We start from the raw sequence: 17,033 nt of genomic DNA, 5'->3' as shown, positions 1-17,033 counted from the left end.
TTTCTTAAATAAGGAGAAACCAATCGGACAGTCTTTGTTGAGGAGTTTTGCAGTTGAGCAGCTGAGGACAGATTTTTCAGCTGTTTAAAAAGACTACAAGTACCGCTTTGTTTTCAAAAGTTTCTCTGATTAATGCCGAGGTGACAGTCATGTAAAAAAAAAATAAAAAAAACCTAACAAAATTTGCTTAAATGCTTCTTTATTTTTTTTTTTTACAAGTGATTAAAAAAAAAAAATAATACATACTTACTACTCACTACTTGAAAACCAAAACATACAATTGTCTGGGACTGAGTTTGTTTTTTATAATTCAATAAGAAATGTTTAACATTCAAAGGGCTATTTTAAAAAAATATGGTAAAAACCTACTTTTAAAAAAAAATAATGATAATTTTGGAATGAAAGTAATCACTTCAAATGATACAACAAGAACCTTTTTTTTTTTAAACTGCTCAGTGACGGGCGTCAATCAGGACAAAGCCCAGATGTTTACTGGAGTTTCTAATCTAAAATCAAGCACTCTAACAAAGTCTAAACTTTACGATAAATTTGGGGAATACAGTCAATCTTTAAATCAAGTTTTGGGTAATTTAAAAAACAAAAGATAAACCATTTGTTTTAACATTTGCAAAGAGTCGCTCGTGGCGTCACATAACAACAATTAGTTTTCCATCTACAAGCACTAAACAGGAGAGCTGACCAGAGAGAGGGAACTCTATTGTCTCCAGGATCCCAAGGGAACATTAGTCTTTTGCTGCAGCTGAGACGGGGTTGTGGTCAGGGTGACCCTGGTGTACATCTGTTGTATTGATCCCTGAGGACAAATACGGGCACAATCAGAAGGTTGATTTTCGAGTTTTCAGTTATATTCAACACAAACAACATTCTATTCTACAAAATATTAAGTTGAAGTTTTTGAACAGGGCAACAGATTAACAGTTCAAAAATGTTGTCTTTTAAATGTAAGCAAAATGTGAAAAATATCACTCTATAGTCAGTTTACCGTTAGATAAACCAGAAAAACTCACATTAACGAAGCTGCAAACAGAGCATAGTGGGTGTTTTTACCAGAACAAATGAATGAAATAATTAAACAACTGTCAAAACAGTAGCCAATTAATTTTCTAGCAATCATTTAACACCATTTTAGTTTAGTCAGAGTTCCTTATTTATATCTGAATTTTTTTCCAAAAATTAAGTATTTACATAAATAACACTCTTGAACTGAAAAGTTTAACCAAATCATTTGACAAGTAATTTGGTCAAATGGTAAAAAAACAACAACACTCCAAACACATTCATAATCCTCAGAGTAAGGTATTCACAAGGTGCACGTGTCAACAGCCCAGTCTAGTTCTGTATTTCTTTTTGGCATAAATTTGGAAAATGTAGGTACTTCAAAAGTAAACGTACCTGTAACACAACAAACATGTCTCAGTTTTTTTTGTTTAGATTCGATCCAACCTAATTTCTAGGAAACTTTAAAAGTAACGTGACATCCATGTGTCATGAGATAAGGGGTGTTCCTCACAATCAGGCTGCAGCACACATGATGTATTAACAGTTCCTCCTGAGGTGAGTGTTGCTACCATATTGCATCACCATGATTCCTACGAGACCACAGAACCGGACACCAGTAGCTCTCCTGATGGCTGGTCAGCTGTGATTTGTTTTGTTGACGACAGAGTAACGTTGCTACTGTGTATGCTTCATTTGATGGGTCACTCAGGTGTTTAGCTTTGAGCTGATCTCTATCCTCTACAAGCCCCATGAGCTACTTGACTAAATGGGACTTCATCAGTTCCATTAGCACTTTGCTGGCTATAATAACAATTCATCATTAAGACACCCTTGTCGTCTTGACCTCATGAGCTGCAGCTCCTTCATTAAGAGCATGACAAGGATGCATGGTCTTATTGAAGCAGCACTGAGGTGAAGTAATAACATCAAATTAAGAGGCAGCCGTTTGTTTTCCACCCTCTACATGATGTATTAATATTTAGAAGAGCATGCTGATTCTTACTCCCAATGACTGGTGAACACGTTCCCGTTGCATCACTCGAAGAGCTCGTCGCTATGGGAACACATTCTTTTCCAATTTCCCTCCGGAGTTGCTTCTTCAGCTTCTTGGCCAAATGTTGCCACCTGGTGAAAAGCAGGCCACTTACAGTAAAAATCTCCAAACTGTGGCTTTATGCTGTCATTCAAACGGAGTGAATCTTGATTTATTTTAGTCACACAGAGTTCACACATTCATTCTCATACCTTTCCTGCGAGTCGTTGTACTTATTCAACCTGTCTGCCTCCTCCATCTTCTCCTCCATCCATCGTTGTAAAAGCCGTTCTTTCTCCGTCCGAGCCTGGGCCAGAGCTTCCTTCAGGGCTTTCTGCTCCACACGCAGGGCGGCCAATTCTTTGGACTGACACTCTATGGTGAACTCAAATTCTGAAAGGGTCGCCTTCAGGGTGTTACTCCCTCTAGCCAGAGTGAGTGCCTCTTGACGGTATTGGGACATACTGAAACAGCCAAGTCATAAAACGGGGATTTATTGGTCGCCTCGTGGTGCTGCTACTTCAGACTTTTAAGAGGTTGGATTTTAGGTCACAAGCTCATTCACCAGTACAGAAGAACAAGTGGCTTAAGATGGATTTACACACCGCCGTGCAACCACAGCAGATTTGAGGTTCAGTTTATGCTTCAGACAGTCATATCCAGTAGCACCAAGGCATCATATTGTGAAGTCACATTGTTTGTGTAAGTAAACATGAATATTTTTGGGTTCACTTTGCACCATACTAAGAAATTATGGGTAGGTTTTCTTTAAAGTTATTTAACTTTACTAGATCTCAAAATATTTTATGATTGCTTCTACCTGGTCCATGATGTCTGATAGGTGAATATAATGTAAGGGGACTACATGAAAATAACTGGTTTGTGGAAGGAAGATTGAATCTCATATTTCAAGTTATTAAAAGATCACTTTTGGGGAAAGAGTTGCTAAAGAACTAGTACCAAATAATCCTCAGTATTATAATTACCGTGACTGCCAGTAGTGTCTTTCAGCCTCTTTGAGATTCAGGACGGTGGTCAGGTCGGAGACAGTCTGAGACAACTGAGAGGACAAAACAAAAGATGAATTAACTGAGGATCTCACCAGCGCAAAGGTCACCGCCTGCACACATGAATCACAAACGGCTAGCATCGTAATTTTTCCCCCTTCTGTGATGCATTGTCCACAATAATTTGCATTTTACAAGGTTAAAGGGCAACTAAAGCAATCTGTTAAAGAGTTTCCGGATTATCACATGTATGCTTGTGGTTTATAAACCTGCAAATATGTGCAAACAGCTGTAAATAAAACGTCTTTCCTATAGCAGGAGGTTTATGGTGTTTATCATGGGACTACTCCTCATTTAACCCACCTTTTTTTCCAGGTGTTCACTCTCTCTCAGTTGGAGATGAAGCAGTCTGGTGCCAACATCTTCTATCCGGCCATGTTCTAAACTGAAAATATATATATACACGTGTTTGTTTTTTTTAAACAGCGTGAACATTTAAAACGTGTTGGAAATTCAGCGCTGCATAAAGAAAATGTGTTAAATTCTGTGTTTCTAACCTCTTAGACTGAAAATCATCCAAAATCTGAGAGCGAATTTCAAAACGGTCCTCCAGCCGAGACACTTTGGAGAAACCAGACACAGATGTGATTCGGCTAAGACAGTGAGGACATCATCACTGCAAATGAGACTTGAAAATAAAAGATATTCTTACAGCTGGTGAAGACGCCCAGGAATGGGAGTTTCTCTTTCAGGTCTCTCTGCTGCAGCCGAGCGCGCACGTGATTCCTCCAGCTACCCATTGTAAGAAATAAACACTAAATTGTCTCACGTTTACGGTCCATAAAAAATTAAAATAAAAAAAAAAAGAAGTCCTGAAGCAGCGGGCTGACTGCGTGTCACTGTGTGTTGTCAAAGTCGAAGACGAATTAATTGTTAAAATATTTCCGTCGTCCAGACGAATGAAGTGCTCGCAGCAAAGTTTCACAGCTCCTCCCTGTTCAGTCCACCAACTTCACATCCCCCTGCTGGATTTAAATTGAGAGCAGGGACACCTGAAAATAAAATAAAAATAAATAAATTTAAAAAAAAATCGGATGGAAAGTGATAGGTCTACTGTAGTACTCAAATAGGACAGTAAAGTTTAAGGCACTTGCACTTTACTTGAGTTTGAGCATTGTATGCCAAAATCATAGACATTTATATGGTTTGCATGAATACAAACTACAAAAACAAACAAAGAAAAACCTTCTACAAGAAAACACTGGCACCTAATGAGTATTTTTTTTTACATTCACATCTGAATATGATATGATATTGAGGTACTTGCACTTAATTCTGGAAAATGTATGTGACGGGAAACACTGCCACCTAACGATTTATTTAAAAATGTACTAAGTAAAATGATGGCGAATGGAATTATGGAATTATTTTTTTTTTTACTTGTAACAAGTATTTACATTTATCTTTTTACTTCTATTTAATTAAAAGGTCGTAATACTTTCTCCTCCACTGAATAATATAATATGGCCTGATATAATGTAAAAAAATAATAATAATAATAAAAAATAATAAAATGTATATAATATAATATAATAATGAAAAACGTGTACATCACCACCGTTAGGTTAATAATTTGAGACAGCCTTTCATTTAAATTTCAAGAATAAAAGACACTCGATCGAAGTAGAATATGCTCAACCTTTCCAGAAAGAACTTCTGAAAGTACTTCCGGTTCACACATTTTTTTTCCCCACAATAATCAGTTGCAGCTGCAATGTCTTTCGCGACAGAGCTTATATTCTACGTCACAAACTCCTAAAGGCTTTAGTTTATATATATATATTTTTTTTTTACAAAAATGATTTTAAATTTTCATCGTCGAAAAAAAGAAATAAGGTGAGTTTTGGAGTTCGTCTCGCGAGGAAACAGGAAGTTGTTGTTTGCTGGCAGTAACGTGTAAACAGACGATGGACAGAAAAGAAGCGACAGGCTGAACATCGCTCCGGTTAACAAAGCAACAACAACAACAACAACCTCTCGTGAGTGTTGCTTTAGCTTTAATTTAATAACCGTGTTGTGTAAACAACACTTTTTTTCCTTTTTTTTCTCTCTCACAGATCTACGAGTCAAGCTTTCGAGCAGCTAGCGGTGTCGAGCTAAAGAAAGCGTTGCCCGGGTTGAGCAGCCGTGTGTCCCGGTATGAGCGCGTCGGCTGGGGACGGAGAGCCCGGGACCCCGCTGGAAAACGCAAAGGAGGAGATGAGCGGTCCCGCCTGCTCGGGAGAAAACGGCAAACACGTGAGTAACGCGGTACCATTTAATAACAAAACTGTCCTTCCGTTCATCACGTGTTTTATATACAGTCACCTGTGGTCACCTATAATAGCAGCAGCGGAAGAAGTATTTACATCCTTTAATTAAAGTAAAAACAAACAAACAAACAAACAAAAAAGTACCGAGACACCAATGTAATCCTGCCCTAAGTTAAATCAAAGTATTGACACCGAGCTGTAGTTAAAGAAAAAGTTCCGTTTGGGTTCCTCTGACTCGTATTTTTTTTTTAATTTATCACATATGACGTCATTAGATTAATAATACTGAAGCATCAGTGTGTAAGCAGCATGTTACTGTTGCAGCTGCTCCAAGTGGAGCTCGTTCAAACTACTTTATTATATCTGTTTTTTTTTTTTTAGCTGTTATCAACTTTTTGAAACGGGAAATGTGCCCCTGACTACACACTGCTTTTTGTAAGACGTCAGAAGCCCAAAAGTTTTAATTTTCAACGATGTATTGTCATTTTAAAAGCTTGTTAAATGATCTATTGTGTCAAATCTTCATCTGGGTAGTAGGCGTAGACAATATCGTATTTCCCTCTGAAATGTAATAAAGTAGAAGTATAAAGTGGCATCAAATAGCTGTCTTTGTATTTTAGCTGTCTGCCAGCCACAGCTTCGTTTCAGAGTACAAGGTCTACATCTCGCATCGTTTTGCCAATAAAATCCTTCAACATCTCCCGTCGGTCACTGCAGCCTGGTTGTTCTCACTAACGTACAACACGATGCTTTATCTCGTTATTTCGTAGGATTCTGCAATATGCTCAGGCAGCAGTGAAATAAAGAGCCGTGCCGTGGTGAAGTACTCCGCCGCCCCGCCTCCTACCAGCTACGCGCTCCTGCAGGAGAAGACGGACCTGAAGCTGCCGCCTGCCAACTGGCTGAGAGAAAACCCCCAGCTGGGCAGCGCCGGCACCACCATCTTAGGGTCCAGCAGTAAGAGCAAGCCCTTCTCCAGGTATGACATCACGAGTGCTGATGACTGTTATTTATTGCTTTTAGTGTGAAACTAATCTTGTAAAGAAGATTTGTTTTTCCTCAAGTAGAGCACATTGTTTATTTTCCATGAGAAGATAGCTGTTGATAGTAGTGTGGAAAAAAAAATAAAAATAAACATTCGGTAAGACAATCCTTCACAGTATTTTATGAAATGAATGACATCTAGTGTGATGTCGAGGCTATTATTTTGGATTTTAAACGACGAGTCACGCTTTAGTCTGTTGATACACTTTGCTAAAGACAACAGATTCAACCTTATGGTCATTTTGTATTCTGTAGGTTGAGGTGCTATTAACTTCCACTGAGAGGCGTTTCTGATATTTTGTTCACCCATTTATATGAATTAAGTTGAGTCAGATTTATTTAAACACAACATACACTGAACAAAGTGCTGCACAACTTCGGGCCATCAATATTAGGGGAATAATGGACAACTTCAATATTTAAAACGCTTCTTGGATGGTTGGCATTTTAAAATGTGATTTACTCTCATCGGTCACCTGTTAAGCGATATTTAGTATGATTTGTAATACACTCGTCTGTTATATCAGATGGAAGTTATTTAATATGGTGAATGTGTTTGGCTGAGAGAAGATACATGTCAAGTTTGTATTAGAGGCTCGTTTCTCTGCTTGATTGCAGAAACCTTCCGCGCACGTTGCCTCTGTTGGTCTGAATACACTCAAAGACTGATTAAGTCTTACTAGTCTGTCCACATTAGTCACAGTGCGTAATGGACTCTATGCTTTCTGCCTTTTTTTCCCCCCTGAACTATGGTTCAAACCATCAATAATGAGAAGCACCGGATAACTGAAAGTACTAATAATCCTGAATCCGCCGCATTTCTATTGGGGTTATCGGCGGGTAAATTATGGACACAGATTAATAAACAGAAGTCTTTAATTAGCGTTAATCAGGCCGGCCCTAATCCATTTGCAAACACTCTGTACTGACGGAGTTCTTTTTCGTCTTTCGCAGTTTCGGGATGGCGTACGAGTTCATCGATTGCATCGGGGATGATGTGGATGTGGTTTCAGACTCGGAGGTTTGTGAGCTGTTTTAAAGCGTTTTTTTTTTTTTTTTTTTTTCGTTTCTAAAACATCCTCAGACAGCTGACGGTAAAAAAATAAATAAAAAATAAATAATAATTCCGTTGCTTTTAGAACATCAAGAAGCTTTTAAAGATTCCCTACAGCAAGTCCCATGTCAGTATGGCCGTTCACCGCGTGGGGAGGACGTTGCTTCTGGATGAGCTGGACATTCAGGAGCTCTTCATGAGATCCTCTCAGGTACAGCCGGGAGGATTGTTGCTCCACAGTGACTATTAATACAACAGTTACGATGAAGTGTGCAGTTTATTCCCCCCCCCCCTGCGATGTGCGCGTTGCAGACGGGAGACTGGACCTGGCTGAAGGAGTTTTACCAGCGGCTAATAGATCAGAAGTGGCAGCGGAAAAAGAAGAGCAAAGAGCACTGGTATCAGAAAGCCATCCTGTCGAAGTTCCTCTACTACAGGTGAGCGTTCGGCTCCGACGGGTCGTCGGGTCTGGCTGCTCCTTCATCTGAGCGTTTTCGGTCTTTTAACGACTCCCGCGGTTTCCCCGCAGTATAAACGGCGACGGGGCCGCCGAGCCCGTGTCAGACAACCCGAACGAAGGAGAGGAGGAGAACGAGGACGAAGAGTACAGCTCCTCGTGGCCTACCGCCTTCACCAGCTCCGACGCAGAAGAATCAGACGCTCCCAAACAGGTAGTGTCGCCGTCACGCAATTTTGGAATCGTTTGTGCTGCTCGTGTGAAGTGAGCCGCAAATGCAAATAAACCGCTGACGCCGTTTAACGTGCAGGAGAGCGTTCCCATGGACAGTAAGTTTGCTCTGGGCCAGGTGACGTCCGTACCCAAGGAGCAAAACCTCCCGACACTCTTCAACGAAGGGGAGAACAGTCAGGTAACGCCATCGTTAACCCTTCTACTTCCTGGTTTACCGCCACCCACTGCCCGGTTGCCCAATCACGCCTTCGATGTCGCTTGTTTGACAGGGTTTAAGAAACGACTTCATACGAAACATCATGTGGACGTTCGAGGACATCCACATGCTGGTCGGGTCCAACATGCCGATCTTCGGAGGCGGTCGCTACCCTGCCGTCAGCCTGAGACTCAGGTTGGGATTTGATTGCATTCGCTCCCCCCCCCGTCCCCCCCCCCCAAAAAAAAAAAATAAAAAAAATCGGAAAAGGAACACGAGGCACGCAGAGGAGAAACGGTGATGGAGTCCTGCGTCACAACGAACGACTCCGTTTCCTTCTGTCCGAGAGATAACGCAAACTAAGCGACATGTAATGCAATAGAAAAAAATAACAGGCGAATATACGGTATATCTACGTAATATGTGATCGTAGCTGGTAAAAAAAAAAAAAAGTGTTTTTGTCTCGGCTGGACAGTTTTTCATCGAGTTGAACCGACCTCACGACGCGAACCAGAACGTTTTTTTTTATTTGAGATTGCTGCAGCTTCGTCAGAATCGCACATTCAACGTCAAGTCTTTTTTTTTTTTTTTTTGTCTCCGTGTCCTTTCAGGGACAACAACAAACCAATCAACATTCTGACAGGGATCGACTACTGGCTGGACAACCTGATGTGCAACGTCCCAGAACTCGTCATGTGTTTCCACGTCAACGGCATCGTTCAGGTAAGTTACCGTTTGGCTTTTTGCGCGGCGTTTTAACGCGAGGCACATTTTCTGCAGCGTTCACTTTCAACGGCAAAATCATCCCCGCGGGGAGATGATGAGCGTTAATCGGTAAAATCGACACAAGCTGCGACGAGAACGACAGTAGAAACGTGACTCGTACAGCGGAGACGGTCGGATTAGATTGTGCAGCACTTTTCTGCATGTGTTTGCTAATTCATGAGGGATTACTCAGAATTGCTGGATTTTGAGGGATTATCCTAAATTGCTGCAGCTCCTTTAACTGCGCTGTAAAATACCAAGTTCAGACTTTTGAGTTCCCGTGTTTGTAGCGCACGACGACAAACGCGTTGGTTTTAAAAACGTACGCTCGCCACGACCCGGCAATGTGCGGAGAGTCTTCAGGTCGTCGTCATCGTCATCATCGTCATCATCATCATCATCGCCTTAATCCAAAAACATGCACCTCAGGTCAGGTTACCTGGCGCCGCCGCGCTAGTGGCAGCCTGCTGCAGCAGCTCCCCCCTGAGAGCCCTCCTGCTGTAGTGAAGAAATTTCCCCTCGGGGATTAATAAAGTGAATCAAATTAAAAAAAAAAAAAAATTAAAAAATTAAATTAAGTAGGAGGAAACCTGTGAACATGACAACTTGGGAGCAATACGCAGTGCAACTGGTATCACGTGTGTTTTTGGACTTCACACGGTGTCCCCTGTGTGATGTCCCCTGTGTGATGTCCTCTGTGTGATGTCCCCTGTGTGACGTCCATTTGCCGGCAGATGAAGATCAAGTCTGTTGTGTTAGCTGTTAGCTGTGTTAGCTGTTAGCTGTTAGCCGCGTTGACAAAGTGTGACCAGACTTTCCTCCTTTTTGCCTTCACCTGTTTCCGCTTCAGAAATACGAGATGATAAAAACAGAGGAAATCCCTCATCTGGAGAAATCGACTTTCTCCACCAGAGTCGTGAAAGACATCGCCCAAAACATCCTGTCCTTCCTGAAGTCCAACTGCACCAAGGAGGGTCACACCTACTGGCTTTTCAAAGGTGGGGCGCAGGAACCCCTCGCGTCGCACCGCCTTCATCTATTTCAACGTTCTTCTCCTCTCATTTCCCCTTTTGTTTTGTTTTGTTTTGTTTTGTTTTGTTGTTGTTTTGTTTCGATCGGCAGCCAGCGGCAGCGACATCGTGAAGCTTTACGACCTCACGACTCTGTGCGAGGAGGCCGAAGAGGAGAAATGTCAGAATCCCTTCACCCTCCCCGTGGCCGTGTTGCTGTACCGGTGAGTGTCTCGGTGTCTCGGCGGGACGCAGCTCGTTTTGAATCGGCGTATTTGACAAATTTGTGTTTACACCTTTATTTATTTATTTTTGTTTTTTTCCTGCCAAACACGATTTCTTTTATATAAACTGAAGCCACCAGAATAAAACAGAATTGACAGTCGAACGTCATTCCTCATAAATGCTGCGTGTTTAAATGTATACAATATATATATATATAGATATATACTGTACTGTATATACTACATACTGTGCATTTTATATTTATATTTTTTTACTGCTATTTTATTGTTTTTCTATTCTATTATTATCTTATTGCTTCCTGTATGCTGCTGTAGCGAAAAAAAAAAGTCCCCTCGGGGATTAATAAAGTAACTACCGAACCTAAATGATTCATTACGTCGCCGGATATTTCAAAGCAAAAATGATGAATTCGACCCGTTTGTAGTTTATTATTATGTTCTCGGCTGAAATGATTTTTTTTTTTTTAAATTTTTTATATCGAATTGGTCATCTTAATTACGGTGATTTTTCAAGATGAAATTTGATCTATAAGTAGATAAATTGTGTAACTCTGTGCCAACTTTGTGCTTTTTTCTTTTTAAATCAAATTTCTTGGCACAGGGTGGCGAGCAACTTGATGCTGAAGGCGAGGCAGAACAGGAAGCACTACGGCACCATCCGAACTCTGCTCTTAAACTGCGTCAAACTTCTGGATCAGGAGAGGCATCCTCAGGTGGGTGCGGATGTAAAAAAAAAAAAAAAAAGGTTTGCTGGTAATCAATACCAGCAAATATTAAATCAATTTTAATAATTTATTAAAGCGATTAAATAAAAAAAATTCGTCGGTCAATACGCGTTGCTCAGATCATCGCCTCGGCCCACTACATGCTGTCGGAGCTGTTCCGGCTCGACGAGCCTCCCGACGGAGACGGAGGGGAGTCGCTGCGGGCCGGCGGCTCGGAGGACAGCTACAGCGATGAAGACCGCGAGGAGGAGGAGGAGGAGGATCTGACGGAGGACAGCGACGACAACGGCTCCTACGGCGACCGCCGCTCCCCCCCGCAGGATGACAGCAAAGCGGTGGCTGTGATCCGTTCCGTCGGGGAGCTGTCGGTCCCGGAGAAATACAAATCCACTCACCAGATCAGGGTGAGTTGAAACGCTCTCCCTCTTCCCGCCTGCCTTGCCGCGCAGGCCGAAGGAGGGAGGAGCACGGGCGCGCCTGTCGCCCGGAGGACGCAGAGAGACGACCCGCTCTTTTCATTTCCCCCCCGCAGCCGAGCTGTGCTTTCCCCGTTTCGCAAGACAAGGAGGAGCGATGCCGACACGTCCTGAGCTACGTCATGAAGGCAAGTGTCCGCGTCGGCGTTTTTACGCCCGGCGCCAAACGTGCGATGCGACTCGAGAGTGCAGCTGCACACTGTATTTGTGAGAAGGAAAAAAAAAAAAAAGTTGCGCCGAGCCCAACGGCGTTAGAAATCGGCGAGTTTGTCAAACGTCTGTCGCCTCCGCCCGAAGCCCGGTTCTCGCTAAAACCGTAGGCGGTGGAGTCGCATCGTGGGTAATGTGAGGTGAGGGCGAATGCGTAGAATAGAAACGACGTAAATATCGAACTCTCAGTCCGACCACGCTCGGAGAGTATTGCTCAATAAACGGCCGTCCTATATCTATATATATATATATATATATATATATATATATATATATATACATACACATATATATATATACACATATATATGTATATATATACATATATATTCATATATATGTGTGTGTGTGTGTATATATATATATATATACACATATATATGTATATATACACATATATATTCATATATATGTGTGTGTGTGTATATATATATATATATATATATATGTGTGTGTGTGTGTATATACATATGCACATACATATATGTGTATATACATACATATATATGTGTATATACGTGTGTGTGTGTATATATATATGTATGTATGTGTATATATATATGTGTGTATAATATGTGTGTATAATGCGCAGGGGCTGAAGGCAGTGGACGGCAGCATCAAGAAGGAGAGCGATCTCCCGGCTGCGGACCCGAACACACCCATCCCTCTGAAATACGAGGACGGCAGTTCGAACGGAGCCTGCGCTGCCGAGAAAGGCATCTCCCTGCTGCTCGAGAGAGGTCAGCGCTCATTTCACAGCTGATTATAACACTGCAGAAAAAAACACACCAAAAAAAAAAAACGAACGGGAAATAGGCTGACGCGGTGTTTTTCATGGTTCTCTTTTCTGGCCGTCAATCATACACGTGTGTGTGTGTGTGTGTGTGTGTGTGTGTGTGTGTGTGTGTGTGTGTGTGTGTTGTGTGTGTGTGTGTGCAGCGGGGCCCTCGCACGCGGACCACAAGCACCTGAGCCGCTCCGGGATGGCGCCGGGCTCCTGGCAGCACCGCATGAAGCTGCAGCTCTTCCTCAAAGCCTCCAAGGCCTACTACGTGCTGTCGGACGCCGCCACCAACCTGCTGAAGTACGGCCGAGCCTTACGCTACATCAAACTGTCTCTGCAGTGTTACGGTAAGATTACGTAACGGCGCGCTTGTTATTACGCAGTTGACGCATTTCACTATTTTCGCGTTTTGTTGGGAGTTTTTTTTTTTTTTTTTTTTTTTAACGGGACTCTTGCTAACGTTTTGCCTGTAATTTCTGCCAGCCTGAATTATTTATGTCAACATTAATACATCATGAAATAATTACAAACTACTTTTTTTTTTCTTCTTTTTTTGCGGTGAAAGAATTTAATTTGAATCTTCATAACGATCGCAAACAGTCGCTTTAATATTCGATGAAGCGGCGTGATAACCGAGAATTTATCCCCCCCCCCCCTCCCCTTCCCGCCGCCGGGCCGTCCAGACGCCTACTGCTCGGTGAGCGGCACGGTGCACCCCCGAGTGCTGCAGTTTCACAGCCAGGGCCTCTCCCTGTGCGGCGACATCCAGCTGATGTTGGCCCAGAACGGCAACAACAGAGCAGCTTACCTGGAGGAGTACAGCTACCAGACCAAGGAGGACCAGGAGATCCTGCACAGCCTGCACAGAGAGACCAGCTGCCAGGGTCAGTGAGTGGAGACGGGACAAAATGTCTTCTTTCTTTTTTTTTTTTTTTTTTTTGTTCGTTGTCGTTTTGCTTTGCTTTGTTAAATCTGCCGCCTTGCCGAGTCGTTCCGTCCGGCCATCGACGACTCTTTGTTTTCCCGCCAGCCTTCAACATGGCAACCGACCTGGCCACCGACCCCGAGTATCAGCTGTTCGTCAGCAGCAAGTGCTACGAGGCGGCGTACGAGCTGCTCGCCTCCGACGCGCTGAAGGACCGCACCTCGGAGCAGCTGGCTCAGGTTCTCAAAAGGCTGGGAAACATCCGCAACGAGATGGGAGTGTACCACATGAACCAGGCGGCGGCCGTTCAGACGGAGAAGGAGGGTACGTTCAGATCAGAGCCGCGTTATCCACCCCCTCCCCCCTCCCCCCACCCGTCGTGTCGACGCAGCCCTCTGTATTTATTTACGGCGTCGTCGGAATTTCTTCCGCGCCGGGAAGGAAAATCGCCGACGACCTCTCGGCGCCGGCAAACGTCTTGGGAGTTAAAAACGTCTTTATAGAATGAATAAATAAATAAAATGCTTCACCAGCCCTCTCCTCCTCTTCCTCTTCCAGTGAAGAAGTCGGTGTCCGTGGCAGAGCAGGAGATGTGGAAAAAAAGCTTTTCCTTCTTTGAGAAAGGAATGAAGGACTTTGAGGCCATCGGGGACCGAACCAACACTTCCTTACTGCTGTGCAACACCGGCAGGCTGATGAGGATCTGCGCTCAGGCCCACTGCGCCGTCTCCGGCGACCAGAGCAGAGGGGAGTTCTCCCCCGAAGAGGCGCTCTACTACAACAAGGTGCCACCTCTGTCTCTTTCGAGTCTTAAATTCTGCTCTGACCGGAACGTCGTTTGTTTTCCGACTGCGGTCTGGTTTCACCGTCCTGTTGTACCCACCTGGACTGTCCCCCCCCCCACTCCTGAACGCAGGCCATAGACTACTACTTACGGGCTATGAAGTCACTGGGGAGCCGAGGGGGCGGCCACCCGGCGGTGTGGGACAGCGTGAACTGGGAGTTGTCCACGACCTACTTCACCCTGGCTACACTTCTGCAGGACTACGCCCCGCTGTCCAGGAAGGCCCAGGAACAGGTGAACGCACATTATACGGAACAAATATCTTAAATCCGGTCAAACTCCTCTCTTTTAATAATCTCGCTTCCCCCCCCCCCTCCCCACACACACACACACGCACAAAAACAGTGACACAAAGCTTATTTCATTTGTATCCGTCGTTGGAACCAGTGACTTCCAGACGTGCGGTCAAACTTAACCCCCCCCCCTCCCCCACCTCCCGCCTGCGTCCCTCTCAGATCGAGCGGGAGGTGACGGAAGCGATGATGAAGTCCTTAAAGTATTGCGACCTGCAGACCGAGTCGGCTCGCCAGCCGCTCTACCAGTACAGAGCGGCCACCATCCACCACCGCCTGGCCTCCATGTACCACAGCTGCTTTCGCAACCAGGTACAAAACCATTTTTAAAAAGAAATTTTTTTTTTTTTTAACACAAATATAACATAATTTGCTGAATATCTTTTTATTTATTTATTTTTGTGGAGCATATGGCAAAAGTAAAAACCCGTCACTCCCCGGGGGGAGGAAAGGAGAGAAAAAAAAAAAAAAAAGTTCTCGCCGACGGGAGAGGGACGAGATGTCTTGTGTTTCCGACCCGCGGCGGTATAACGCGCTGACGGCTGTCTGCCGGTGGGGCTGTAACTGTGTGACAGGTGGGGGACGAACACTTGAGGAAGCAGCACCGCAGCCTGGCGGAGCTCCACTACAGCAAAGCCGTGGGTTTGTTCCTCAGCCTCAGAGACGCCCCCTGCGAGCTGCTGCGCACGCTGCTGGAGCGCGTGGCGTTCGCCGAGTTTACGATGGCAGGTGAGCGGTCGCGGGGGTGGGGTGGGGGTGGGGGTGGGGGGTGAGCTTGGGGAGCGGCGGTGGCATTTCGTGGCGCCGAAGCCGCTGACAGCGATGCTCCGCGTTTGTGTTTCACCCCTACCCCCCCCCCCCCCCAGGTCAGAGCAGCAGCGCGGCCAAACTGAAGAGCCTGACGGGAGCGGTGGAGATCATGGCGGAAACTCGCGTGGCTTTCCAGCTGATTCGCAAAGAGCTGCTGGAGGAGCAGACGGAGGTAAGTTGCCCTGTCGCCCTTCGTCCCGTCTCGATCGCGCGCCCGGAAACTCGCGGCACCTTTCCCCTCTGACTCCCCCCCCCCCCCCTCACCCCCGTCCCGCAGCTGACCGAAGCGGACGCCGCCGACTCGGCACAGTCTCCCGACGTGACCAGCTGGCCCGCGTCGGGGCTGAACCTGGAGGAAGTGATGAAGTTGATCGGCGTGTTTGAGCCGAGTTTCTCCTTCCTGCTGCTGCAGCTGATCAAACTGATGACAACCATCAAGCGGAAACCGAGGTGAGCGAGAACCTCCCAACGCACACACACACACACACACACACACACACACACCGTCAAGCGTACTCACTCCGGGCCAACTCTCCTGTGCGCGTTACAGCAATAAGGACGAGGAGCTGTTGAAAACCTACAAGAACGTGTACTCGAAGCTGCTGCGCGCCGAGAAAAGCGCCCCCCTCGTGAGCCGCGTGGAGGTCTACGTGGAGCTCCTGCAGCAGCTGACCCCGCAGACAGGAAGTGACGACGCGGCGGCGGCGGCGCAGAAACCGTAAAGAGGATCACTTGAAGGCTCTCGGCAAATTTGCCAGGCTACACTCTGGGCGGGGGAAACTTTTCAAAGACGCTTCGACAGAAAGCCTCGCAGGTATCAAACAGGCTCACGCTCAGGCAACACCGTACTCCTCCGAATCACAACTTCAAAGCTGCTTTCACCCGCGCCTTTAAAAACGAGCTCGTCTCTTTCTAACGTTTGCATCACAGGTTTGCGATTGTACATTTTTTTTTTTTTGTGAAGAGCTGTAAATTCATAAGTTATTATTTAATTTAATTTTTTATTGCTTAAGCAGTGTGCAGGATTTACACCAAACAACACCTGCGTGGTCTCATTTTCTACACACCGAAACACGTCATTGAAAATTTGAAAGCCGATATCGTCACGTCTACTTTCTGCACACAAGGGCTTCAAGAGAGAGAGAGAGAAAGCATTTAGCACGGGCCGAGATTAATTATAATATATTTGATGTTTTTGATATTCAATAATGCTGTGAAAAAAAAAAAAATTGTTTGAAATGTGACTGGTGGCTGAAATAAGCTCGAATGCTTTATTTGCTTTACGAAACAACAATATGTGCAATAGTTCAACAACCTTCAATGCAAACTCAAAGAGGCTCGTTTGTCCACAGTGCCGTACGTGTGCATGAGTTTATATCGGCATGGTTTGCTGTGAGATGAGAATAAAAGGTTTTTCAATTTTATGGAACTCTACTTCTTACCTACTTCATGGTTTTAGGAGGGCGAGTCACCCTCAATAAGCCACATGGTTCACGGATGCCGTTGGTCCCCCCCTAAGGGTAAGCCACACCGCTTCGGGTTTGTACATGCAGTCATACTAATATTAAACCAAAGGTCAACAACAATAC

General features: G+C 44.6%; 2 protein-coding genes across 4 annotated transcripts; one reads left to right on the top strand and one right to left on the bottom strand.

Annotated features, from left to right (window-relative positions):
* Positions 1-251: 251 nt before the first annotated feature.
* LOC138617513 (autophagy-related protein 16) lies at positions 252-3,871 on the bottom strand. Its single transcript, XM_069692589.1, has 7 exons — positions 3,773-3,871; positions 3,618-3,681; positions 3,424-3,505; positions 3,040-3,113; positions 2,266-2,517; positions 2,024-2,145; positions 252-814 (listed from the first exon to the last, which is right to left on the bottom strand). Exons 1-7 carry the CDS (start codon positions 3,858-3,860, stop codon positions 744-746), a joined length of 753 nt encoding a protein of 250 aa, XP_069548690.1. The 5' UTR covers positions 3,861-3,871; the 3' UTR covers positions 252-743.
* Positions 3,872-4,835: 964 nt separating this feature from the next.
* edrf1 (erythroid differentiation regulatory factor 1) lies at positions 4,836-16,868 on the top strand. Of its 3 annotated transcripts, none has more exons than XM_069692826.1 (26): positions 4,836-4,956; positions 5,178-5,358; positions 6,143-6,351; positions 7,371-7,437; positions 7,556-7,681; positions 7,783-7,907; positions 8,000-8,141; positions 8,238-8,339; positions 8,431-8,552; positions 8,969-9,080; positions 9,973-10,120; positions 10,245-10,356; positions 10,979-11,090; positions 11,222-11,506; positions 11,635-11,706; positions 12,381-12,528; positions 12,728-12,919; positions 13,256-13,456; positions 13,603-13,821; positions 14,056-14,282; positions 14,414-14,575; positions 14,797-14,946; positions 15,210-15,363; positions 15,501-15,616; positions 15,722-15,894; positions 15,995-16,868. In XM_069692826.1, exons 2-26 carry the CDS (start codon positions 5,260-5,262, stop codon positions 16,164-16,166), a joined length of 3,747 nt encoding a protein of 1,248 aa, XP_069548927.1. In that variant the 5' UTR covers positions 4,836-4,956; positions 5,178-5,259; the 3' UTR covers positions 16,167-16,868. The 3 variants fall into 3 exon arrangements, with proteins under 3 accessions (XP_069548927.1, XP_069548926.1, XP_069548929.1); XM_069692825.1 differs by lacking the exon at positions 4,836-4,956 and adding an exon at positions 5,010-5,099; XM_069692828.1 differs by lacking the exons at positions 4,836-4,956; positions 11,635-11,706 and adding an exon at positions 5,010-5,099.
* The last annotated feature ends 165 nt before the right edge of the window (positions 16,869-17,033 follow it).

This window comes from Brachyistius frenatus, unplaced genomic scaffold, assembly GCF_029030835.1.
Source record: "Brachyistius frenatus isolate BFR_SWC_R1_liver_20210118 unplaced genomic scaffold, ASM2903083v1 Contig_13, whole genome shotgun sequence".
NCBI classification, from domain to species: domain Eukaryota; kingdom Metazoa; phylum Chordata; class Actinopteri; family Embiotocidae; genus Brachyistius; species Brachyistius frenatus.
This window is presented reverse-complemented; position numbering and strand designations above follow the sequence as displayed.

Bases quoted from the DNA above. Each gene is read 5' to 3' on its own strand.
- LOC138617513 (XM_069692589.1), bottom strand. From the start codon at position 3,860: ATGGGTAGCTGGAGGAATCACGTGCGCGCTCGGCTGCAGCAGAGAGAC. The intron at 3,506-3,617 runs GTTAGAAACACA...ATATATTTTCAG, and splicing joins GATGATTTTCAGTCTAAGAG to TTTAGAACATGGCCGGATAG. The intron at 815-2,023 runs GTAAGAATCAGC...ATTTGTCCTCAG, and splicing joins GTGTTCACCAGTCATTGGGA to GGATCAATACAACAGATGTA.
- edrf1 (XM_069692826.1), top strand. From the start codon at position 5,260: ATGAGCGCGTCGGCTGGGGACGGAGAGCCCGGGACCCCGCTGGAAAAC. The intron at 8,142-8,237 runs GTAGTGTCGCCG...TTTAACGTGCAG, and splicing joins AATCAGACGCTCCCAAACAG to GAGAGCGTTCCCATGGACAG. The intron at 11,091-11,221 runs GTGGGTGCGGAT...CGCGTTGCTCAG, and splicing joins ATCAGGAGAGGCATCCTCAG to ATCATCGCCTCGGCCCACTA.